At 39.1% G+C, this 22,074-nt stretch overlaps 3 protein-coding genes and 1 non-coding gene across 5 annotated transcripts; 3 read left to right on the top strand and 1 right to left on the bottom strand.

Moving 5' to 3' along the window:
- Positions 1-1,836: 1,836 nt before the first annotated feature.
- Positions 1,837-6,825, top strand: LOC18016827 (double-strand break repair protein MRE11). 2 transcript variants are annotated; one of them, XM_006401528.2, is made up of 23 exons: positions 1,837-1,989; positions 2,191-2,226; positions 2,435-2,570; positions 2,751-2,908; positions 3,054-3,144; positions 3,282-3,401; positions 3,484-3,552; positions 3,621-3,712; positions 3,801-3,903; positions 4,004-4,111; positions 4,220-4,282; positions 4,350-4,421; positions 4,535-4,612; positions 4,706-4,768; positions 4,859-4,919; positions 5,009-5,091; positions 5,236-5,349; positions 5,444-5,521; positions 5,609-5,680; positions 5,789-6,021; positions 6,136-6,247; positions 6,339-6,542; positions 6,632-6,825. In XM_006401528.2, the coding sequence occupies exons 2-23, from the start codon at positions 2,219-2,221 to the stop codon at positions 6,662-6,664; spliced, it is 2,151 nt and encodes a 716-aa protein (XP_006401591.1). In that variant the 5' UTR covers positions 1,837-1,989; positions 2,191-2,218; the 3' UTR covers positions 6,665-6,825. The 2 variants fall into 2 exon arrangements, with proteins under 2 accessions (XP_006401591.1, XP_024011912.1); XM_024156144.1 differs by lacking the exons at positions 1,837-1,989; positions 2,191-2,226 and having other exon boundaries at positions 2,415-2,570.
- Positions 6,826-6,956: 131 nt separating this feature from the next.
- Positions 6,957-7,029, top strand: TRNAF-GAA. Its single transcript has one exon. It is a non-coding gene; the product is annotated as a tRNA-Phe (tRNA).
- Positions 7,030-7,190: 161 nt separating this feature from the next.
- On the top strand, positions 7,191-8,448 carry LOC18016826 (chlorophyll a-b binding protein 3, chloroplastic). The gene is made up of 3 exons (XM_006401527.2): positions 7,191-7,505; positions 7,612-7,773; positions 7,853-8,448. Exons 1-3 carry the CDS (start codon positions 7,380-7,382, stop codon positions 8,360-8,362), a joined length of 798 nt encoding a protein of 265 aa, XP_006401590.1. The 5' UTR covers positions 7,191-7,379; the 3' UTR covers positions 8,363-8,448.
- Positions 8,231-15,354, bottom strand: LOC18016825 (myosin-2). The gene is made up of 23 exons (XM_006401526.2): positions 15,091-15,354; positions 14,103-14,845; positions 13,638-13,739; positions 13,390-13,533; positions 13,148-13,298; positions 13,010-13,037; positions 12,731-12,899; positions 12,534-12,597; positions 12,400-12,413; positions 12,230-12,314; positions 11,976-12,079; positions 11,741-11,879; positions 11,544-11,662; positions 11,299-11,451; positions 11,124-11,213; positions 10,963-11,040; positions 10,718-10,876; positions 10,403-10,588; positions 9,970-10,311; positions 9,641-9,878; positions 9,439-9,554; positions 9,137-9,349; positions 8,231-9,041 (listed from the first exon to the last, which is right to left on the bottom strand). Exons 2-23 carry the CDS (start codon positions 14,580-14,582, stop codon positions 8,562-8,564), a joined length of 3,654 nt encoding a protein of 1,217 aa, XP_006401589.1. The 5' UTR covers positions 14,583-14,845; positions 15,091-15,354; the 3' UTR covers positions 8,231-8,561.
- Between the last annotated feature and the right edge of the window lie 6,720 nt (positions 15,355-22,074).

Raw genomic sequence — 22,074 nt, 5'->3', positions numbered from 1 at the left:
AAATGATTTCCACTTTCAAGAGGGAGAACTATATATTCAAGAAATGTCACACACCTCCTCCAAGAGAGCTGAACCGCAACCGTAACCGCAGCCCAAGTCCTCCAGCCAGGAGAATAATAGTGGGCTCTGCGTTTGACTTTATAACAAAAATGTTGAGTCATGTACTTAACGTCTTCGGCGTCCAGTCCAAACGCTTAGGTGGTCTCGAGCGTTGAAGAAGACGGCGGTAGCCTCTTCACGAAGGGTCGTCGGAGACACCACGAGAGAAGCTCGTCACCGCTGGTCCTAACATGCAACAGCTTTTCACGCCGTCTCTTAGTAATTGACTACTCTGAAGATGACCTCTCACTACGAACAACATTCTCTGCACCGCATCTCCTTCTTTCTGATATGCATGCATTTTCAAACATTTTTTGCTTTGTGTTCATCGTCGTTGAGAGATTTCTTGGATCCCATGTTAACTAACAACTAAAATGTTAGATGTTTTAGTAACCGGTTACGGTTTACATAAATGCTTGAAAATGATATTGTATATATAATCCATAAATTGGGTTAAAGATACTTACGGTTTCTCCTTTGGTGAAAATGAGAGACTTCACACGGTCGCATCTATTCTCAAGCACTAAATCATCCATATGTTGAAATAGAGGAACCTGAAACAAAAAATGCAAATACTCTTTACCATCAATGATCATTAATTTTTAATTAGCTAACTTCATATTTATATATATATATATATATTAATTACGTTTTTACTATTCAATCAATGATTAGTTGTAATGATCAAGCTGACCTGCCGGACTAAGTCTAAACAAAGATGGTACTTGATGTCTCTCTGAAGACCTTCTGGAAGGTTCTTAACCATCTCACACTCGTCTACACCGCGCATAGCCTCCCATCTCTGTGGCTCGTAGTTACGGACTCTTTGCCTAAACCCTAATGGTTAATGTCTCTTCTTCATCCACCACTCTATGTTCCTCATTTTCAGGTGCATTGCTTGCTTCTTTGATGTTTTTGCGTGCAAAAACACCTTCATTTGTAAATTAGAGACATTATAATTCCTGAACTTTTCATATTATATTAACTAAATTATTAGAAAATAAGCTAATATAATTACCTTGATATTACCGATCAACATGGTAACGAGAAGAAGACCACTGCACTTGTTAGAACTATTATATTGAAGACAACCTCAGACCACTCTGCTGTGCTCTCCAAATTCCTAAATGTGCTGATCAATTATATCAGATGAAACCTTGTGAGGTATTCAATTTATTGGTAATTCTATATATACATAAGAATGTGTAAATGGAACTTTTTATATAATTGATCCAATATGGTTAGATTTTCTGTTTATGACGACGAGTTAACTAAATTTTATACAAATCAAATTGAAATTTGTATAACTATATAACATTAAATTTGTCATTTAAACCGAACAATAAATCCTTATCAAACTGAATAGCTAAAGTTAACCGAATTATAAACCGGATTGTCTACCCTAAACGTTTCTATTAACTTTTCTAGTTTTGAGGAACATTGAGATAAATAACAATTATGAAATGATGTATGTTGAAATCAGAATGTTGCACTTGCTTTTACCCAAGATTGTAATGCTTATCGACGCGTATGGAAGATTGGAAGGATCTAGGAATAAACTTGCAATCCGTTGATAAGCATGTATTTGAGTTCCATGTATTTTCACTGTTTAGGACCTATTGTGCCTTTACCAAAATATTTTGGGGTTGTAAGGGTATTAATCATTTTATAAGGGCCATACATGTAATATACATATTTCCGCCCAACTCTCGTCGTCTCCCTAATTTGGTCACTCTCTCTTACGCCCGCCTCTGGCTTTGAAATTCCCCGCGCCAGGTATCCAACTCTGTCTCTCCGACCCTTAATCTCGCTTCAATTCCGTCGGAATCACTTTTTCCGGTCACCGGAGTTCCGTTGCTTGACTTTAGTCTTTGTGGAAGACGAGACCAGGTTAGGGTTCTATTTCCACACTGCTGAGTAAATAGAAAAGTAAGAAATTTCTGGGAACAGTCCAAAGTGATTCAGTGGGTTAATGGCTTTCGAGCGCTAAAAGCTTTATAGTATGATTGTTTTTTGTTTCGATTTGTTAACTTTTTTTTGTTATGAAAGTGAGGCCAATTCAAGTAAATTTTCTGTTTTGGTGCGTTTCAGGTTTAAAGAGCTGCAAGCACTTGCCATCATGTCTAGGTGAGCTTTCGGCTTTGCTTTTTCCCTCTTTTCCATGAGATTTATAGCTGTTTAACTATTCTATAGCCTATATGCAAGAACTTCAACATATCCTTAACCCAGAAGTTGTGAATGTAGAAAATTCGACGCTTGAATTTTGCCATCTTGTACAATTGTTACTTTTGTTTTCGGATATTGATGAGTAGTGTATGATTGTAAAACTTGACAGGGAGGATTTTGGTGATACACTTAGGATACTTGTTGCAACTGATTGCCATTTGGGATACATGGAGAAGGATGAAATAAGGCGGCATGATTCGTTCAAGGCTTTTGAAGAGATTTGTTCTATAGCAGAGGAGAAACAGGTCTGATATTTATTTTTTCCATTGCTAGTATTATCCTTGGCTTGGATCATCTGATGACTTATTATCTTAGATAAACCTTCTCCAAATCGTAGACTACTATACAATGTTTGCCTAATTGACGAAAAGAAGAAAAAAAATTCAAGAAAGATTTGTTTTTGATTTTTCACTCTCTTGAAACAGGTGGACTTCTTACTCCTTGGAGGTGATCTTTTTCACGAGAATAAACCCTCTAGAACCACGCTAGTTAAAGCCATTGAGATCCTTCGTCGCCACTGTCTTAATGATAAACCAGTGCAGTTTCAAGTGGTCAGCGACCAGACTGTAAATTTCCAAAATGCGTGAGACTCAACTCTTCTGCTATTTGTCTAATCATATCAGGGAACAGTATGAACTGAATTGGCACATTGACACGACATGTGTACACCTCGTTTTGTGAACGTGTGGATTAATCTTGCATTCATTAACATTGGTTTCTTGCTACAGGTTTGGTCATGTAAATTATGAGGATCCACACTTCAATGTAGGCTTGCCCGTGTTTAGTATTCATGGAAACCATGATGATCCAGCCGGAGTGGTACAAAACTTACATCTTCATGCTCTTGTTATGCAAACTCATTTGAATATGTATGGAACTGGATTATTTCGTGAACTTGAGTTTCTCCCTTCCTTAAGTATTTTATTGTTTTTTTCTTCTGTCGCATCTGGCAACAGGACAACCTATCTGCTATTGATATTCTCTCAGCATGCAACCTCGTGAATTATTTCGGAAAGATGGTTCTTGGTGGTTCAGGTGTAGGCCAGATTTCTCTCTTCCCTATTCTTATGAAGAAGGTTGGTCCAAAAAAATTTGTAATCTGGACACTTGGCTCCTCCTCATTTTGTGGGACTAACATTTAATCAAACTAATATCCAGGGTTCAACAACCGTGGCACTCTATGGTTTAGGAAACATCAGGGATGAACGTCTGAATCGGATGTTTCAGGTAATTCAGAGGATCCTTACCTTTTGCTATACAATTGTTTATTTTGTTAATCTTTATTGGTTTGACAGACCCCACATGCTGTCCAATGGATGAGGCCTGAAGTTCAAGAAGGATGTGACGTTTCTGACTGGTTCAACATTCTAGTGCTTCATCAAAATAGGTTGATCTCGTTGCAATACTATGTTTTAGATCATTTTCTTATTCTATCTATAGCAGAAAGTTTGTTAATCATATGGTATGACTTGCAGGGTAAAATCAAACCCTAAAAATGCAATAAGTGAACACTTTCTTCCTCGGTTCCTCGACTTCATCGTGTGGGGCCATGAGCATGAATGCCTTATCGACCCGCAGGTTCATTGAAATTTTGATTCTTGGAGTTATTGCATTTAAATAAGATTGAGGCACAATGTTCATTGTCTCTCTCAGCTAAAAGCTTTATAAATCTCTGTAGGAGGTATCTGGAATGGGTTTCCACATCACACAACCAGGATCTTCTGTGGCAACATCACTTATTGATGGAGAATCAAAGCCAAAGCATGTTCTTCTCTTAGAAATCAAGGTTTCATCTTCACTGTAATCGTACTGCTTAATCTACGCACTTCAAGTATGGCATTCTGCTCTTTTTTATTCAAGCATGTAAGCCTGAGTAACTTAAAATATATTACAGGGAAATCAATATCGTCCTACGAAGATACCTTTGACATCTGTGAGGCCTTTTGAGTATACAGAGGTAAAATTTATTTTCATTATATGTTATGGCGGTGGCATTCTTCTTTACTATATTTTTTAAAGTGCAGATTGTTTTAAAGGATGAAGGTGATATTGATCCCAATGATCAAAACTCAATTCTCGAACACTTGGATAAAGTGGTAACTACCCCCGTTATCTCGTACTTCATGTGGATATTTTTTTCTCCTGCCTCCTTTTTGAATTTGTTTAACAAGTCACTCAATGCCTCTAACAATATCGACAAAATTGTTAGGTCAGAGATCTAATAGAGAAAGCCAGCAAAAAAGCTATTAACAAATCAGATATCAAGCTCCCATTGGTTCGAATCAAGGTAATTTGGTTAAACCTTTATTTTCCAACACAATTTGTTATTTAAGAATATCAAATGACCAAAGAAAGACTGAGATCTGGTTCAATCTTTCAGGTAGATTACTCTGGATTTATGACGATAAATCCTCAAAGGTTTGGACAAAAATATGTTGGAAAGGTACCTAAAAATTAGTTACTGTAACATGATATTCACCATTCTTTCTTGAATATTGGGTAACACTTGTGAAAATTCTCAAAACACTTTCAGGTTGCTAATCCCCAGGACATTTTAATATTCTCCAAGGCTTCTAAGAAGGGTCGGAGCGAAGGTAGGGCAATTAAAGTAGCACACATGTTAATGCGTTCTTGTTTACTGTGATTTACTTATCATATTATATTTCGATCTTCCATTTCACAGCCAACATCGATGATTCTGAGCGGCTTCGTCCAGAAGAACTGAACCAGCAAAATATAGAAGCTTTAGTAGCTGAAAGCAACCTCGTACGTCCTGCAACTTTCTTTCCATATGACTGTGTTATTATCTTCAGCCCCTGTAGAACTGCACAGCAAAATGATATAGACTTGCATAGGTTACCAAATGGGCATGAATACACTATGGGATGATCACTCTATCCTCTTGTGCAGAAAATGGAGATCCTTCCAGTTAACGATCTGGATGTTGCTCTTCACAATTTTGTGAACAAGGATGATAAACTAGCTTTCTACTCATGCGTTCAGTACAATCTTCAAGAGACTCGTGTATGTACTAAGTTCTGTGTAAAATGTCATTTTTGTTACTGAACACGGCCTGATTATTGTTTTTTATGAATATTCTCTTACCCATTTTTTGCAGGGTAAACTTGCAAAGGATTCAGTTGCCGAGAAATTTGAGGAGGACGACTTGATTCTTAAAGTGGGAGAGTGCTTAGAGGCAAGAAGATTTTAATTCAGTTACTTTTTGTCGTAGATTTTGGGGAGGAATAGAATATCGATCTGAGTTGCATTATTGTTTGTGCAGGAACGCTTGAAAGAGAGGTCCACTCGACCCAGTGGTTCCTCACAGTTTTTGTCCACTGGATTGACATCAGAGGTTTATATTCTCCTTCTTAGAATCTCCTTGCAGTTTCTGATTTTTACCTTCACCTCTATCCTGCCGTTTCTTTCTCACAATGCTATTTTCAACCTGAGATTGATACAGAATTTGACGAAAGGAAGCAGTGGCATCGCGAATGCTTCGTTCAGTGATGATGAAGACACGACTCAGATCTCTGGTTCAGTGCCTGCCACTAGAGGACGGAGAGGTTCATCCACTGCTAATACATCCCGTGGTAGAGCTAAAGCCACAACCAGAGGAAGAGGCCGAGGTAAGGCCTCAAGTGCGATGAAGCAAACCACTCTTGATGGTTCTCTTGGTTTTCGCCAGTCTCAAAGGTAACTTTTTTGTCATCACGTTTAACCAGTTTAGGGTAGGATTCAGGGACGTGGAAGGCATTGATTGGCATCACTAGCTAGCTAATGTTATGTCCTTGATTTGTCTTTCATTAGATCTGCTTCAGCTTCCTTCAAAACTGCTTCCACCATTGAAAAAGACGATGTAGATTCTCCTTCAAGCGAAGAAGCAGAGCCTGAAGATTTTAACAAAATTGGCAGCAGTTCGGTATGGACTATCCCTTACACTGTTATTCGTTTGTCTTGTGGAATAATTATGCATTTTGCTTATCATGATTCTTGTTTTATATCAATTAAAGGAGGAAGATGAGAACACTAGAGGCAAAGGACGTAAAAGAACAGCTACTACTAAGAGAGGCAGAGGTAGAGGTTCAGGGACTTCAAAGCGCGGTAGAAAAAACGAAAGCTCTTCTTCACTTCATAGGCTGCTCAGTAGCAAGGACGATGACGAGGACGAAGATGATGAAGACATAGAAAAGAAGCTGAACAGATCTCAGCCTCGGGTTTGTCATTCACATCTATTTCCTCTGGGTTTAAGTTCTTATTTACAATATGATATATGCTCACTTAATAGTATGATTTGTAAATGCAGGTTACAAGGAACTATGGAGCTCTAAGAAGATGATAGATCCATATCAACCCTGAGCTCTGACGTTACAGCTCACGACGAAGCTTCATTTCTTTTTTTTCATTTCTAACGACCTCTGATGCGAAATAACTTTGAAGTAGAGAATCCAATACTAATTCGAGTGTTGTTAGATGTACAGAGAATTTTTGTAGTGTACTTTTTTCTTGCTCTTTAAAGTTTTGTTCTTGATGAATGAGGCAATATAACTGAACGGTTTTATTTGGTGAAGTAGAGTTAGTAATATGTAAAAATGCGATTAACTATAAAAGATAAAAGGAATAAACAAAAAGCGGGGATAGCTCAGTTGGGAGAGCGTCAGACTGAAGATCTGAAGGTCGCGTGTTCGATCCACGCTCACCGCAATTCTTTTGTCTTTTACTTGTTTTTCAATGGTTTTATACTTTTATCTCAAAGCCGTTTTACAATTTACACTACTTGATAAACTATTACGTAAAAAAGAAGTATAGAAACGGACAAAGGAAATATGGATAAAAAGAGATGGAGTTGGAGATACTTCAAATCCAAAGCTGATTCCTGATTGGCTAATCCAAACATCTCACTCTGTATCTATATCCCCTCTCTGATTCTTCCTCCTCTCTTCTCATCCACAAAACACTAACATAAAAGTCAAACTCCCTCACATCAATCCTTCACCAAGTAGCAAAAGAAGAACAAGAACACAGAAAAAAAACGCTCAATCCGAGAGAGAGCAATGGCTTCAACATTCACGAGCTCAAGCAGTGTTCTGACCCCAACACCATTTCTTGGCCAGACTAAAGGCTCAAGCTTTAACCCTCTTCGTGATGTTGTCTCTCTCGGATCTCCCAAATACACTATGGTCTGTTTCTCTCTTTTTGTCTTAATTCTCTTTCATATTAAAGGTTTTATCTTTATCCTTGGGGTTGTGTCTGATTTTCAATTTTTTTGTAATTTGACATGTGAAGGGAAATGATCTTTGGTACGGACCAGACAGAGTGAAGTACTTAGGACCCTTCTCCGTCCAAACTCCGTCTTACCTCACCGGAGAGTTTCCCGGCGACTATGGTTGGGACACCGCCGGTTTATCCGCAGACCCTGAAGCCTTTGCCAAAAACAGGGCTCTTGAGGTTAGTCTCTAACTCTCACTCACTCAAAATAAAAATAAAAACAATCGTGTAAACACTAATCACTAGACATCATTCACAGGTGATCCATGGGAGATGGGCAATGTTGGGAGCTTTTGGTTGCATAACCCCTGAAGTTCTTCAGAAATGGGTCCGTGTGGAGTTCAAAGAACCGGTCTGGTTCAAAGCCGGTTCACAAATCTTCTCCGAAGGCGGCTTGGACTACTTAGGCAACCCAAACCTAGTCCACGCCCAAAGCATTTTGGCCGTCCTTGGCTTCCAGGTCATCCTTATGGGATTAGTTGAAGGTTTCCGCATCAACGGTCTTGATGGTGTTGGCGAAGGCAATGACTTGTACCCGGGAGGTCAATATTTTGACCCGCTCGGTCTAGCGGATGATCCGGTTACTTTTGCTGAGCTCAAGGTGAAAGAGATCAAGAATGGAAGGTTGGCTATGTTCTCAATGTTTGGCTTCTTTGTTCAAGCCATTGTTACCGGAAAAGGTCCTTTGGAGAACCTCCTTGACCATATCGATGACCCTGTTGCTAACAATGCTTGGGCTTTTGCAACAAAGTTTGTACCTGGAGCTTGATTTTTATGTCTTGAAGTGATCCCTTTTTAATGATATGAACATAATCTTTTCTTGTTCTTTCTCAAGTTACAAAACTCTATTTGCTATGCACAACAAAAGTTCCAAAAAATACATGTATTTCAGCTGAATCTACAATGCTCTCAATCTAACATTTGGGATTGTCATACTAATACAAACCTAAGTGGAGCAATCGAAATCCCTAGCCTCTTTTGCCCCACCATTTCCGGTGACGACTTTTATCACCATCTACTCTATGGAGTCTTGCTTTAGTCTCTCTTAATCTAGCTTTGTAATCTTTCTTCCAAGTCTCAAACCTTAGCTTCAGTCTCCTGAATTCATCCTCTGGATGTTGCTGTTGCTGCCCATTTGGAGTTGCCTGCGGTCCCAGCTTCACCTCTACAATAGCTCTTGCATCTTCGTCGAAATTGAGTCTCCTTTGATCAAACTCTCTTGCGAGATGATTAACCGCATTCAAACTTCCATTGAGCTCTCTGACTCTGAGCTCTGGAGTGTTTCCGTTAGTGAATTTAGTTGTGGGAGTTCTTACACCGGGTGTTCCAGTAGACGTTGTGTCCTCTGAGTCATAACCGAAAGGGGATATCGATGTGTCTTGTCTTCCTCCTGCTTGACCCGTCATGTTCTCTGCAGCTAAACTCTTCCGAGCAGCCGCAAGACTCATCTGCAAAAATACGAATACAAAATTGTAACTTTTAAGAAAATTTTGGTGTGATGCAGTGAGTGAGAAGGACATTGATGATCAGTGAAACACGCAACCTGCAACGACGACATTTGCTTTTGCCATGTTTCCTCCATTGACTTCATCTTCATTTCATACTCCGACCATCTCTCCTCAAACTGCCTCAACTGCTCTCTCAATGCTGTGTTTTCCTCTTCCTTCTGCGCTAAAGCTGCTTCGGATTTCAAAACCCGCTTCTGGAGATCAGACATAGCTGATGGTTGAACTTGGAACTGCTCCAACGGAAGATCCTACATCGCAAACGAGAGAAAGTTATAGCGTAAATTGTGTAATAACGTTTGATTCAGAAGAGGACAATCTTCCTTTTAGTAGTAAGTACCTTGTCTTCTGAAATCCTCCTGCCCGCTTTCCTTTTTGATTTTGTCGTCACATTGAGTAATTCTTTCTGTCTTTGCATACTCTTGAGTCGTTTTCGAGCCAACCATCCTCGAACCGCTGCAAAAGAATGATGAGCCTTAAAATCCATATCCATGTTTGAGAACCAAAATCTCTAGTTTACCAAATAATATAGTGTGGTCTACCAGATTGCAAGTGTGTGACTGCAGTCAACTCTCCTGTGCTTGCTTGAGAAACAGAATCCACATGGATCTTTGTTTCATAAATTCTTCGAGCATTTTCACCTCGTACATATGACTGAAGTACAAATGCTGCGTTTCTCATATTTTGGAAGTATTCACGAGACAAGTAACCGCGGAGATGCTTTTGTAAGCCCACTATGCCTTTAAGAACTTTTTTTCTCCTATCTTCAAAGATACCAATCTATAAAAAAATTCGAAGATGTGAGCATAAGAAATGTATCGATAAGATCAGGAAACAGCCTCTATATATCTGTGCGTAAGGAATTACTTACTTGTCCAGTTCGGAGGTACAGTTTTGTATAGCCAACTTGGTACATTTCAGGATGAACATCGTATTGTTTCAAAACAGCAATTGATACGCTCAGAGGATCCTGACAGACATTCTTGCCTGACAAAAGGAACCCGTATCTTCCTGCAAACTCTTGATGTGTCAAACGAGTAGGATATCCAGATCTTGATATTCTAACTACCTCCAACACGCCACAACATCTAAGCTGTTGTAGGACAAGATCCTCTTCATAAACTCTGGGAAGCTGCTTCGAATTCGGCTTTATGCATCTAATGAAGTGGGGACTTGTGTTTTCTAACTTGTTCATCAACTTGAAAAGTTGACCCTGAAAGAGATAATTAACCATGAGAGATGCAATGTGAGTTGAGGAAGACTGTCACTGAAAACAAAGAACTGCATAATTCAAGCCTCCTTACCTTAAACTTCGTCCCAACAGTTTGATTTGTGGAGTCTGATAACATAAGCGGCTTCTGAGATTTGTCACGCATTTTAGTAGAAAACAGTTTCAGCAACTGGCAGTCGCATGATGATAAAAGATGGATAAGATCAGCAGGCAGCGGATCCCTGTTCTTTTCCAAAAACCCATTTGTATCATAGAGAACCTGTAACAGAAATCATCATTTAAAGAAAAACCAACCATAAGTACAAGAAAAGCTGCACATAACCAGATCCATATATGAACCTATTCAGTATGCAGAGTCCGGTTTTTTGAACAAAGGGCATCAACTGACCTCTCCGGCATAATGATTAACTCTGAAGGCTCGACCTCTCTCTCCCTTGAAGCAAGAGTTGGTCTTCAAGTGTTGCTTGAGCTTGTTGGCAAATGTCAAATCAGTTGCTTTTGGAAAATTTGATTCCTCATCTAGTAGAGACAACAAACCAATGGGTTTCTGCACAAGCAAAATTATGCAAGAGATTACTTTTTGAGAAAATATTAAATGGACAACAAATACAAGCGTGGCAGGCTATTAATTACCTTCTCAATTAGATCTAAGCACTCTTGATTGTCTTCAAACTCGACCTTAGTCCAATCAATTCCATCCTCTTCATATTCCTGACCAGAGAAGATAATATTTAATGTTACATCAAAGCTTTTCGCACACATTATTATATCATTTAGACCAAAAGAAAAATCACCTCTTGTTCAAGTTTAAATAAGTGCCGGTTGAAGTGTTGCTGCAATCTTTCATTTGCATAGTTTATACAGAATTGTTCGAAGCTATTATTCTGAAACCAAGGAGAAACAAATCATCATCGCAGGATTCAAAAAGAATATTCATAATAATCTAGAGCATATATGCTTACTACTAACCTTAAATGATTCAAATCCATATATATCAAGGATGTTTATAGATCTCCCTGTACGTGATTTACCGACTTCCAGTGCAATGTTTATTTGCTCAACAAGCCAGTCGAAAAGGCTTGCATAAATAAATTTTGCTATTCCATCTCTCATGTCGGTCGCCTGCAGGTAAAAACGGTACAGAAACTCATACATCACCTTATGATCGATGTACATGAAAGTAAGTATGGAAACTGATGATTTTAAAACATTACCTGCCGCAAAGTCAGTTTTTTAGCAATGCAATCTGTACCAGCTAGAAGTTTACGGGTAGACAAAACCACTATAAGCTCTTCTGAGTTGCAGCCCATTAACATAGCGGCATTGTTGACAGCTAAAAGAAACAACAGCCAAATGATAAGCAAGCATCACCAAGTCACAGTTTTTGATGAATTAAGACAGTAGATTCTACCTTCATCCGCTACCACCTCCACATGATTTTCATTGTCAATAACTCGGAAAGATACATTCCCTAGCCACAACACCGCTGCAAGCAATGCAAATACACGCTCTTGATGCTCTTTAGGAATTTGAACAATGTCAAAAGCTTCCTACAGAAGTGTAGAGATGAATGTGAGAAAAAGAAAAAATAACAAAAAAAACTTGGCATACAGAAGCAAGAACAGGGAAGGTAAACAGAAATTTACCAGTAGTTTGTGAAATTTCTGAGCATCATCAACACCGGTGATGGTCAAGCAATCACTCTGGTTCAGGTAGGTATACTCACTTGCTGTTTTAAGCTTCAATCTCTCTAAAAATAAAACCATTAAAATGATAGTTAAGCCAAAAGAATTAAGAAGTATTTTATGTTTGTCTGTGTTCTACTTCAGCAAGGCACTTCTAAAGAAAGTTATATGCAGCCAACGGTAACAAATCTTGAGATTTCAGTTTGAAATGTTACCTTTAAGAATCAGCGAAGCACCTGCACACAACTCATAAAATATATGGTAGGATCTTTCGCCATTGAACAGCTGAACCACTCTCGACTGGTCAAAGGAGGCTACCAATTAGTGACTGATGGCTAAGTTGTGTAAGTCAAATGAATAAGATTCTCAACGGAAACAAAGTTACCTTCTCTAGAAGAACTATGGGTGTTTACCAAAGAGTAGGTATTCAAAACATGGAGAAGAAGACAAAAGAAACGAGTAAATTCCACATCCAAACAATATGACAAACAATCATATGGATGCTCAGATTATACTCACAAGTTTCAAGTCTGGCTCCACAGATCTTTCCCATTGCACTAAAATGAATTTCTATGAGTTTACCCTGCGCCAGTTAAGATATAATGTTTAACAACTTAATATGGATGAATTTTGATGGCTGGCACATTAATAATAACTTGACGGAATAGGGAATGGAGAAAATTGGATTAAAAAAAAACTAGTACAAAACAACTTACAAATCTGCTTGAGTTAGCATTTCTTGATGTTTTAGCATTCCCAAAAGCTTCGAGTATGCAGGTTGTCTTTAGGATTTCGTACTCAACTCCACAGCTACCTCCACCAAGAGCTGCTAAATATTGCATTGCAAATTTTGCAGTCTCAGTTTTCCCAGCTCCACTTTCTCCGCTGCAGAACATTAATAATCAATTTCCCGTTGACTTAAATATCAGAAAACCACATCAGGCATACAAAAAGCATCCAGAAGTATACAGAATTCAAAGTGCAAAGACCCATACCTTATAATAATAGACTGGTTCTTCTCTTCTGCACGTATAAATGTTCAAAATGTAAGTGCTAGATACTCACTGGAAGACCGATTAGGATTTCCCGAATCATGCAATATAAACATCGTGATTATAAATGCGTCCTCTCACCTCTCATCATCTCATCATAAGCTGCATCCGCTACAGCATAAACATGAGGAGCATCCACAGCCTTCTTCTGATAAGCTGAGATGAAATCATTTCCATAAATTTCGACATTCTTGAACGGATTGACTGCAATCAATACTGGCCCTGCTTTACTCTATAAAAAGAGAAAACATGAAAGCTAGTTAAGAACTAAGCAAAAACTGTGACAAACTAATCAGAAGAGTTGGAATTTACAGTAAACTCACATAAATCACGTCTTGCGAATATCTGACACGAAGGTTGTATAGAACAGATGGTTCGTTTAAATAGCTAAGCTGTATAAGGTCTTCAACACCTTCCAAAATATCTGGGTTTGCAGGAAAAAGTTCTTCAGTAGACACTTTTACAACCTTTGATTGAAACCAAAAATCACAAGATTTTGATAGTCAGAACGCAGAAACCCTTCAAATATCATATGGAAAGTGCAACAACGTTGGAAAGAAAAAAAACTTACATTTGAAGTGGATAACATAACAAACGACGTATCGGCAGAAGTAGACTGTATCTTCCCCAGTTGCCAATGCCCATTTGCAACGCGACACCAAACTCGAAGTTTCTGAAATATAATACAAACACAGTAACCAAAAATTCCAAACACTCTGTCCTTTAAGTAACCAAAGAAAATAAAGACGAAGTTCTGGATCTCGATTTTTCATAGGTAGAAAACTAAACACAACTGTGACACCAACACACAAACATATTCCACCTATTAAGCTTCTTCATCTCTATAATCTTCCACAAAACAATCCAAGGTCAGACTTTCCTTATCACAAAATCTCACTGCTCTAAGTCACCACTAAAAAGACTAATTCCTAATAACTACAACTCAACCTCTGAGATGATCTTCCCTTGGAGATAATTTCAACTTCACTACAGAAAAAAGGAAGCAAAGAGTTACCAAGACAAAGCATCAACTTACCTTCTTAATGAAATACTCAACATTGTTGTTCCACTCAGGTTTATGCTCCTCCGCGTTCTCCACCGGACTAACCTTAGCAGCACTAATCTTCACACCTTCCTCCTCCTCTTTCTCTGCTGCGTACGGAGACTCTGAGCTATTACTAGTCCTCATCTTCTTGCTACCGAAACTGTTCCTCTTAACTCCCAAATCCTTCTCTTTCCTCTTCCCTTCCTCTTTCCTCTCCGATTCAGTTTCTGCCTCAGGCTGCGCAGAAGCAACACTCTCGTTCTGATTCTGATCTCCAATGACACTGCAAACATTAAACTTCGCCGGAAGCGACCGGCGAGCTGATGGTAGACGAGCTCTAGAATTAGGCCGAGAAGGAAGCGCCGGCGGCATATCTCTAGGCCGATCGCACTCATCTTTCTGCCGGAGAGACTCAAGCATCTCCTCAAGCGAGCTTTTCGCTAGTGTGTTCGGCGACGCCGATAACATCATTCCTTCCTTCTTTTTCAATCAGGTTTAGAAATGAATCACCAAGAAGAACAAAATTCGACAAAACCCAACACCAGAGAAAACTGAAATTCGGAGTCTTTAATCGACAAGCATTTCACGCAATCCGAGCTTCATAAACCCTAATTTTCTCCAAATCCGGTGCAGTGAACGAGGAACATCGGAAAGCAGAAAGCAACAAAATCCCACGCTTCGTTTAACCATGCATACTTCCTCGAAACCGGAGAGAGCTTCTTGGGAAAAATTTCCTAAAAGAAACAAATTTCAGAAATTCAGAGAAGAATCTCTCAACATTTGTAAACGCAACAAAATTACAATCTCGAGGCTTCTCCATTTCTGGTAAGGGATTTGAAACAAAATCAAAATGAGAAAGGAAAAAAAAGGAAATTATGACTAAACGGGAAATCAACAAAAAACCTGATCTTTCCACAAACGAAGCAGAGAAAATGATTTGAAAGGAAAAATGAAAACAATAGACAGGAGCGAAACTTACGAGGTCAATGGAGACAAGACAGAGAGTCTCTCAGGTTAGTTCGTTAGAGGAAGAACAGGAGAAGAAGAGAAACGAATTGTTTCCAGAGAAAATTCAAAACCCTAAGAATTTCCTTCTTCTCTTCTACGAAAATGAGGGATTTTTTCTGTAAAGGATGCAACTTTTGCTTTTTTTTTTTTAATTGGAAAGAAGAAGATAAAAAGAGTAATGAATAATCCTCTGTTCTTCTTCCCCTCTTTCTCTTCGACCAACAAAAAAAAATTCAAATTGTTTTAGTTTTTTTATTTGCTCAGACAACAAAAAAAAGGGGTCCGAATTTGAATTACATTAATGTCTTAAAATAATATATATATAGTCCGAAAAGGCGAAAACGTTGCTCGCAAAAATAACGTTGCTATCTACTCATATCATAAACGCTCATTTGAATGTACCCCTGTATTTATAGAAAATTACCATTAAGGTAGTGGATCTTTTACCACCATATCAATCCCCTTACGGTAATTAACTCGGAATATCATTTATCAACTTTATTTAGTGATGAAATTATCCAATTGAATTACATGAAATGAATCATTTATCAACTTTTACAGTTCACTAGTTAAAGTAAAAGTAGATAGAGAAAAGATCAGAACCATATAGGCGTAAGTTGACTATAAAATCCGAAAATTTTATCATATATCAATAGTTTGATTTTATAATTTTATCTTTATATCATAAAATCTGAAAATGATTAATTTTGCTTTTAATTTTAAATTTAATTTTGAAGTTGATATTAAATTTGCTTTAAACTTGTATACTTTGTAATTTAATAAACAAAAAAAAATTAGTTTCTCTTTTTTTTTCGTTGTTCCTCTGTAGATTAATCATCTAATTATCAAACCCAACTAATAATGAACTAAAAGAAAACCAATGTACTTATTTAAAACACTAATCCTCTAATTTAATAAACTTATAATGTTTGATAGTGGTTCCTCTTTCTGTTATTTTCTAACACTGATCTCATAAATTTCCTCAAACAAATCATTAGCTATGTGTTATTAATGTGTGTCCACTTACTTTTTTTTGTTTTTTTAAGTGATTAATTATTTTATCCTATTTCTGTTTTTCAAAGTTCAAACTAAATTCTAAGGTTATTATACTTAACATTAAAACGAAAAGAAGAAAAAAAAGTCTCTACGATTATTTAAAAACTGGGAAGACATGAACAGACGTTGCCACGGAGAAATTTTAATATTAAAAAAGATCCAAAAATGATAAAAAGTCAAAAGTGTTTGTCGTAGAACGTGACACGTTGGAGGGAAGAATGGGTTGTTAAGGGCTTTCCTTGATCAAAAAAATATGACGATAATACCCTCTCCAATCACGGCGCTCACGTTAGCAACTCTCAAGTCTCAACTCCAACTACCATTTCCATTCGTCTCCACACAAACTTGCCCTTTTTTTGCTGCTAAATACAATTATCAATGACAATGAATTAGATAGTGTTATGGAGACTAGCTATTGATCACAATCTTTTTTACTTTCTACAATTCATACATGTAATTTGAATTTGATATCGAGTTACAAAAAGGTACAAACATTAGTTCTCCTTCAAACTACTAAACTACAAACCTCATTCATTATCCATAATTTCGTAATCAATTGTTTATCATTAATTAATCAAATTTAGGTTTTGTGAAAAAAATGATGTTGCAACATATCACTACTTCATATATAGAAACATACCCGAAAATGTGTAGAGTTCTATATATGTTTTAGTTTGAGTTTTATGCAACTATACTATGTGAAATTCTATGATCTATCACTCTAACTATATAAACCTTTCTTCGAAATACAACTGTCCCTAGTGTTCCTGCTGTTCTTTATTTCGACGAGCTTACTCTCAAATTCAGTAAGAAATAATATAAGTGACATAGTGACGTATACAGAGATTTTTAAAATTGAGTTTTATTAGATAGATTATACATATAGATAAATAATTTAAATATCAAATGAACAAAGTTAACGTGGTTTCCGCTAATCTACCAAATAAAGGAGCACTTAGACGAAAAACGTAAGAAAATGATTTGTAAGAGCGAGTCAACAATCCGGCTGAACGGATAATGTGTCGCAGTCTTTTCCCTTTAATTGGAGCTTCAAAGTTAAGACCCATTACCATCACCCATCAGCTACAATTATAGACAAATTAATGTTTCAGATTATTATTTTAGAAGAAAAAAAATGAAAAATGGATTGTGGAAACTGTTAATGTTGCATAGACATGATTGGAAAATAAATAAGAATATACAAAATTAGAAACGCACATAGTATATTTATACTCACCGCTAGATCTTAAATTAACTAGAAGTAATCCTATCGTTTTCAATCTACTGAAAATCAATTTTTGACACATCCACGTACGTGCAGGATGATAACTACTCGACTAACATTATCGAAAATTTTATATTTACCAAAAACTTCGATTTTGTTGGTGAGTCTAATCACTCTTATTGAGAAATCACGAGCAAGGGTTTTGAAGTTGTTCTTGTTATTATTCACAGACTTTAAAGTCTAGTATTTGTATAATTACATATGTTCATAACAGATAAGATCAAATTTAAAAAATATAGAAATATGTCTATTTACAAAGATACGATGATATTTTCTAAATATGTCCAATACCCCCCCTCAAGTTGGAGCGTATAGGTCACGGATGCCCAACTTGAAATGAAAAATATCGAATTCTTTGCGTCCTAACGGCTTGGTGAGGATGTCTGCTAGTTGTTCCGACGAAGAAACATGAGCAGTTTTAATCGTGCCGTTGAGGATCTCGTCGCGGATATAATGACACACCACCTCTACATGTTTAGTTCTTTCATGAAAGACAGGGTTTGCACTAAGATGTAGTGCAGACTGATTATCACATTTCAGTGTCATCGGCTCCGTATGAAAAATGCCAAAGTCATGAAGCAAAGCTTTGATCCATTTTAGTTCGCGAAGGACCTCCGTCATTGCGCGGTATTCGGCTTCCGTAGAAGAAAGAGAGACCACGTCCTGCCGCCTAGTCTTCCAAGAGATGATGGAGGAACCAACCTGAACAATCCAACCAGTTAAAGAGCGACGCCTCACCGGGCATCCTGCCCAATCAGAATCACACCATCCAGTAACGTGGAAAGAAGAGTCTTTCCGCAATATGATACCCTGACCCAAAGTGCCCTTCAAGTAGCGGACCACATGTAAGGCAGCGTCCCAATGCTCGATACGCGGAGCCTGCATAAACTGTGTGAGCACATGGATCGAGTAAGAGAGATCAGGTCGAGTCGCTGACAAATAGACAATACGTCCCACCAGACGTCGATATCGTTCGGGATCAGAGAGCAATGGTCCAGACGCTAAACCGAGACGATGCTTCTGATCGATCAGAAAACCTGCTGGTTTACAGCCAAGCATGCCAGCTTCAGTCACAATATCGGTGCAGTACTTTCGCTGACATAGATAAAATCCATCTTGATTTCGTGCCACTTCGAGGCCCAAGAAATATTTGAGAAAACCAAGATCCTTCATGTGAAAACAGGTCGAAAGATAAGACTTGAATGCTCCAATGAAAGTCGATGAATTACAGAAATAATAAGGTCGTCGACGTAAATCAGAACGCGAAGTGTATTTCCATCCTTGGAATAAGCAAAGTAAGAGTAATCTGTTCGCGCCTGTGTAAAACCAAATGCACGAAGTGCCATTGCTAGTTTCCTAAACCATAAACGAGGTGCCTGTTTAAGGCCATACAAAGCCTTCCGGAGACGACAAACTCTTTTGTCGGAATCAGATCGAAGGCCAGGAGGAAGTTTCATATAAACTTCTTCGTCGAGATCACCATGTAAAAATGCATTGTGGACGTCCATTTGATGCACTTCATGGTCGAGTTTCGCAGCAACATCTAGAAAAATTCGAACTGTGGTCATCTTGGCAACTGGAGCAAAGGTTTCAGTGTAATCAACGCCTTCAATTTGATTGTTGCCAAGTACGACCAATCTTGCTTTATATCGCTCGAGTGTACCATCAGATCGAAGTTTGATACGGAAAACCCATTTACAACCGAGAGCAATCTTGCGTGGAGGTAAATCTTCGAGATCCCATGTTCGATTCGCTTCTAATGCAGAAAGTTCAGAGTTTACTGCATCATCCCACACTTTCTCTTTAATAGCTTCTTTGTAGGATCGTGGCTCAACCGCAAGAGTAAGCGCCACCATATAACTGCGATGTGAGTCAGAAAAATGAGCACAGGTATGATAATCTGAGATGGGATAGACCGTACCTGAGGACTGTGGAGCAGGCGACGTGAGGGGTTGTGTGAGTGAGACTGTATTGACGACAAAATCTGTAAGTCGAGTGGATGGACGTTTTTCACGACAACCACGCCCTAACTGTTCAACTGCAACCGGTTCTGTGTCAGGCAACTCATCAGAAGAATCAGAGTCATGGGTAGATGAAGCAACATCGTCTGTGGGAGCATCGTTGGTGGCAACGTCATCCGTGGTGGGAACATCATCGATAGTGGGAACAGTTTCTTGTGTCCCAACATCGACATCGCCATCATTTGGAGAGGAGTCTTCTTCTTCAACAAATGCGGTTGGTGGTGTAACGGTCAGAGGATCAATGTCAGTCGTCGGTGGTGGTGATTTCAAGAAAGGAAATTCATCTTCTTGGAAAATAACATCGCACGAGGTAAAGAAACCTTCTTTCTCAAGATCGTAAAGTCGCCATCCTTTCTTTCCATAGGGGTAACCAAAGAAGACACAACAACGACTTCGAGAAGCAAATTTATCACCGTGATGATTCAAATTATGCGCATAACAAAGACAGCCAAACACACAGAGATGTTCAAACGCCGGTGGTCGGTTATAGAGCATCTCAAAGGGTGTTTTATCGCAGAGAAGCTTCGAAGGTGTGCGGTTGATCAAATAACAAGCTGTGAGGGCGCATTCAGCCCAAAATTCAATCGGTAATCCAGCTTGAAATCGCAATGCTCGCGCCACTTTCAGAATGTGACGATGTTTCCTTTCCACTCTTCCATTTTGCTGAGGAGTACCGACGCATGATGTCTCATGTATAATACCTTGTTCGCGAAAGTAAAATGAGAGACACATGAATTCCGTTCTATTATCACTCCGGAGAACCTTTAAGTTTCGATCGAATTGCCTTTTAATGAGAGCAATGAACTCACGTAGGCGAGCTGAGACCTGAGTTTTATCAGGAAGCAAATACAGCCAAACAGCTCTTGAGTAGTCATCAACAATAGTCAAAAAATATCGAGAGCCACAAAATGCGGATTTGCGATATGGACCCCAAAGATCACAGTGGATTAATTCAAAAGGACTTGTAGCTTTATTATAACTATCAGAAAAAAGTTCCTTGTTTGCTTTGACCGTAAGCAAACATCACAATTCAAAAAACACAAAGCAGAACTAGATTTAAAACGAACACCGGGAACTAAACCAACAACTCTAAAAGACGGATGACCAAGGCGACGATGCCACAAAACACCTTGATCACCAATACTTGTCTGAAAAACAGCCACAGTCTCGATGCCTCGGAAGCGATACAGTCCCTCACCCTCACGTTCACCCGCACCAATCAATGTCCTCGAGATTCGGTCCTGCAAAATTACCAAACGATCAGTAACTTGTCCAACAAGTGAGTTATCTGTCACAAGCTGGCAAAGGAGATAAGATTCGTATGAAATCCTGCAACATAGTACACATTCTTCAAGTGAAGATGTGATGTCAGTCGTATCGTGCCTTGTTGGTCAGACAAGACGTTTTCGCCGGCCGGTAATCGAACAGAAACATGAGAAACAGGACGAATGTCATTAAGAAGGTCAAGACGACCAGTCATATGATGAGTCGCCCCTGTGTCTAAAATCCAAATAGGTTCGAGAGTCTTACCACTCTGACGAGAGGAATCAGAGTTTGAGCTGTTCGGATGAAGAAGCTTAACCAGAGTCTGCCACTGGGCATCAGAGAAGCCTGTCAATCCTTGTCGATCTGCTTCGGTGAGAGCCATGTTGGCTGCGATTTGAGACGGAGCTCCAACGACCTGAGTCAAGTTTGCACGGGCAGCTGGTGTTTGTCCTCCATTCGCTTGCAGATTGTTTCGATTTCGCGGCCTATCTCCCCACCACTCTGGAAAACCGATCACGCGAAAGCACGAGCTGGCTTGATGTCCGGTTCGACCACAACTAGTGCAAGTGACTTTCGCGTCAGGATTTGGAGGTCATTGTCGTGAGCCGCCACCGCCAGTGTTGTTGTTTCGGTTGCTTGAAAAAGTCATCTGCGAAGAAGAAGCTTGAGCTGCGAAGCTCATCACGGCGGTTGCTTCCTTCTTCGCGTTCAACTGGACCGTTTCGTTCTGTACGATCGTTTGATACACTGTATCAAGGTCCGGAAGAGGGATTTGAGCGCAGATCTGAGACCGCACTGCTCCATGAATCGCGTCGTCAAGACCATAGAGGAAGTCGTGAACGCGAATCATATCACGTTCCTTCTCGTGTGCAGACACCAAATCGCATTCGCACTTTCCGCAACGGCAGGTTTTACTCGTCGAGCATTCAGCCATGGCGTCCCATATTTTGGTCAGCTTTCCAAAATAGTCTTCAACTGAAGATCCCATCTGTCGACAATTTGCGAGAGCGCCTCGGAGCTGTTGAAATCTCGCACCACTCTTGAGAGCAAATCGTTTCTTGATATGATCCCAGAGCTCCTTAGCGACCTCTTTATGAGAGATGTTAGATCGCAGCTTCGGTTCGATGGTGAGCTTAATCCAAGTCACCAACAGATGGTTGTTTGCCAACCAGTCTTCGAGATCGGGAGAGTCAGCATCGGGTTTCGGTATGCTGCCGTCGATGAAGGCGAATTTCTTTCGAGCACTCAAAGCCACACGAAGATTCTGAGCCCATTCATCGTTGTTTTGTCCGTTCAAAAGCGGCTGTGAGATAACGGCGCCAGGATT

This window comes from Eutrema salsugineum, unplaced genomic scaffold (assembly GCF_000478725.1).
Source record: "Eutrema salsugineum unplaced genomic scaffold, Eutsalg1_0 scaffold_2, whole genome shotgun sequence".
Lineage (NCBI taxonomy): Eukaryota > Viridiplantae > Streptophyta > Magnoliopsida > Brassicales > Brassicaceae > Eutrema > Eutrema salsugineum.
The sequence above is the reverse complement of the archived record's forward strand: the minus strand, read 5'-3'. Positions and strand labels throughout refer to the sequence as shown.

Coding starts and splice junctions, on each gene's coding strand:
- LOC18016827 (XM_024156144.1), top strand. CDS start 2,415: ATGATTGTAAAACTTGACAGGGAGGATTTTGGTGATACACTTAGGATA. Junction 5,350..5,443: donor ACAATCTTCAAGAGACTCGT/GTATGTACTAAG, acceptor CATTTTTTGCAG/GGTAAACTTGCAAAGGATTC. Junction 6,022..6,135: donor GGTTTTCGCCAGTCTCAAAG/GTAACTTTTTTG, acceptor GTCTTTCATTAG/ATCTGCTTCAGCTTCCTTCA.
- LOC18016826 (XM_006401527.2), top strand. CDS start 7,380: ATGGCTTCAACATTCACGAGCTCAAGCAGTGTTCTGACCCCAACACCA. Junction 7,506..7,611: donor GATCTCCCAAATACACTATG/GTCTGTTTCTCT, acceptor TGACATGTGAAG/GGAAATGATCTTTGGTACGG. Junction 7,774..7,852: donor CCAAAAACAGGGCTCTTGAG/GTTAGTCTCTAA, acceptor CATCATTCACAG/GTGATCCATGGGAGATGGGC.
- LOC18016825 (XM_006401526.2), bottom strand. CDS start 14,582: ATGATGTTATCGGCGTCGCCGAACACACTAGCGAAAAGCTCGCTTGAG. Junction 13,740..14,102: donor TTGAGTATTTCATTAAGAAG/GTAAGTTGATGC, acceptor ATTATATTTCAG/AAACTTCGAGTTTGGTGTCG. Junction 12,598..12,730: donor ATGCTAACTCAAGCAGATTT/GTAAGTTGTTTT, acceptor TAACTGGCGCAG/GGTAAACTCATAGAAATTCA.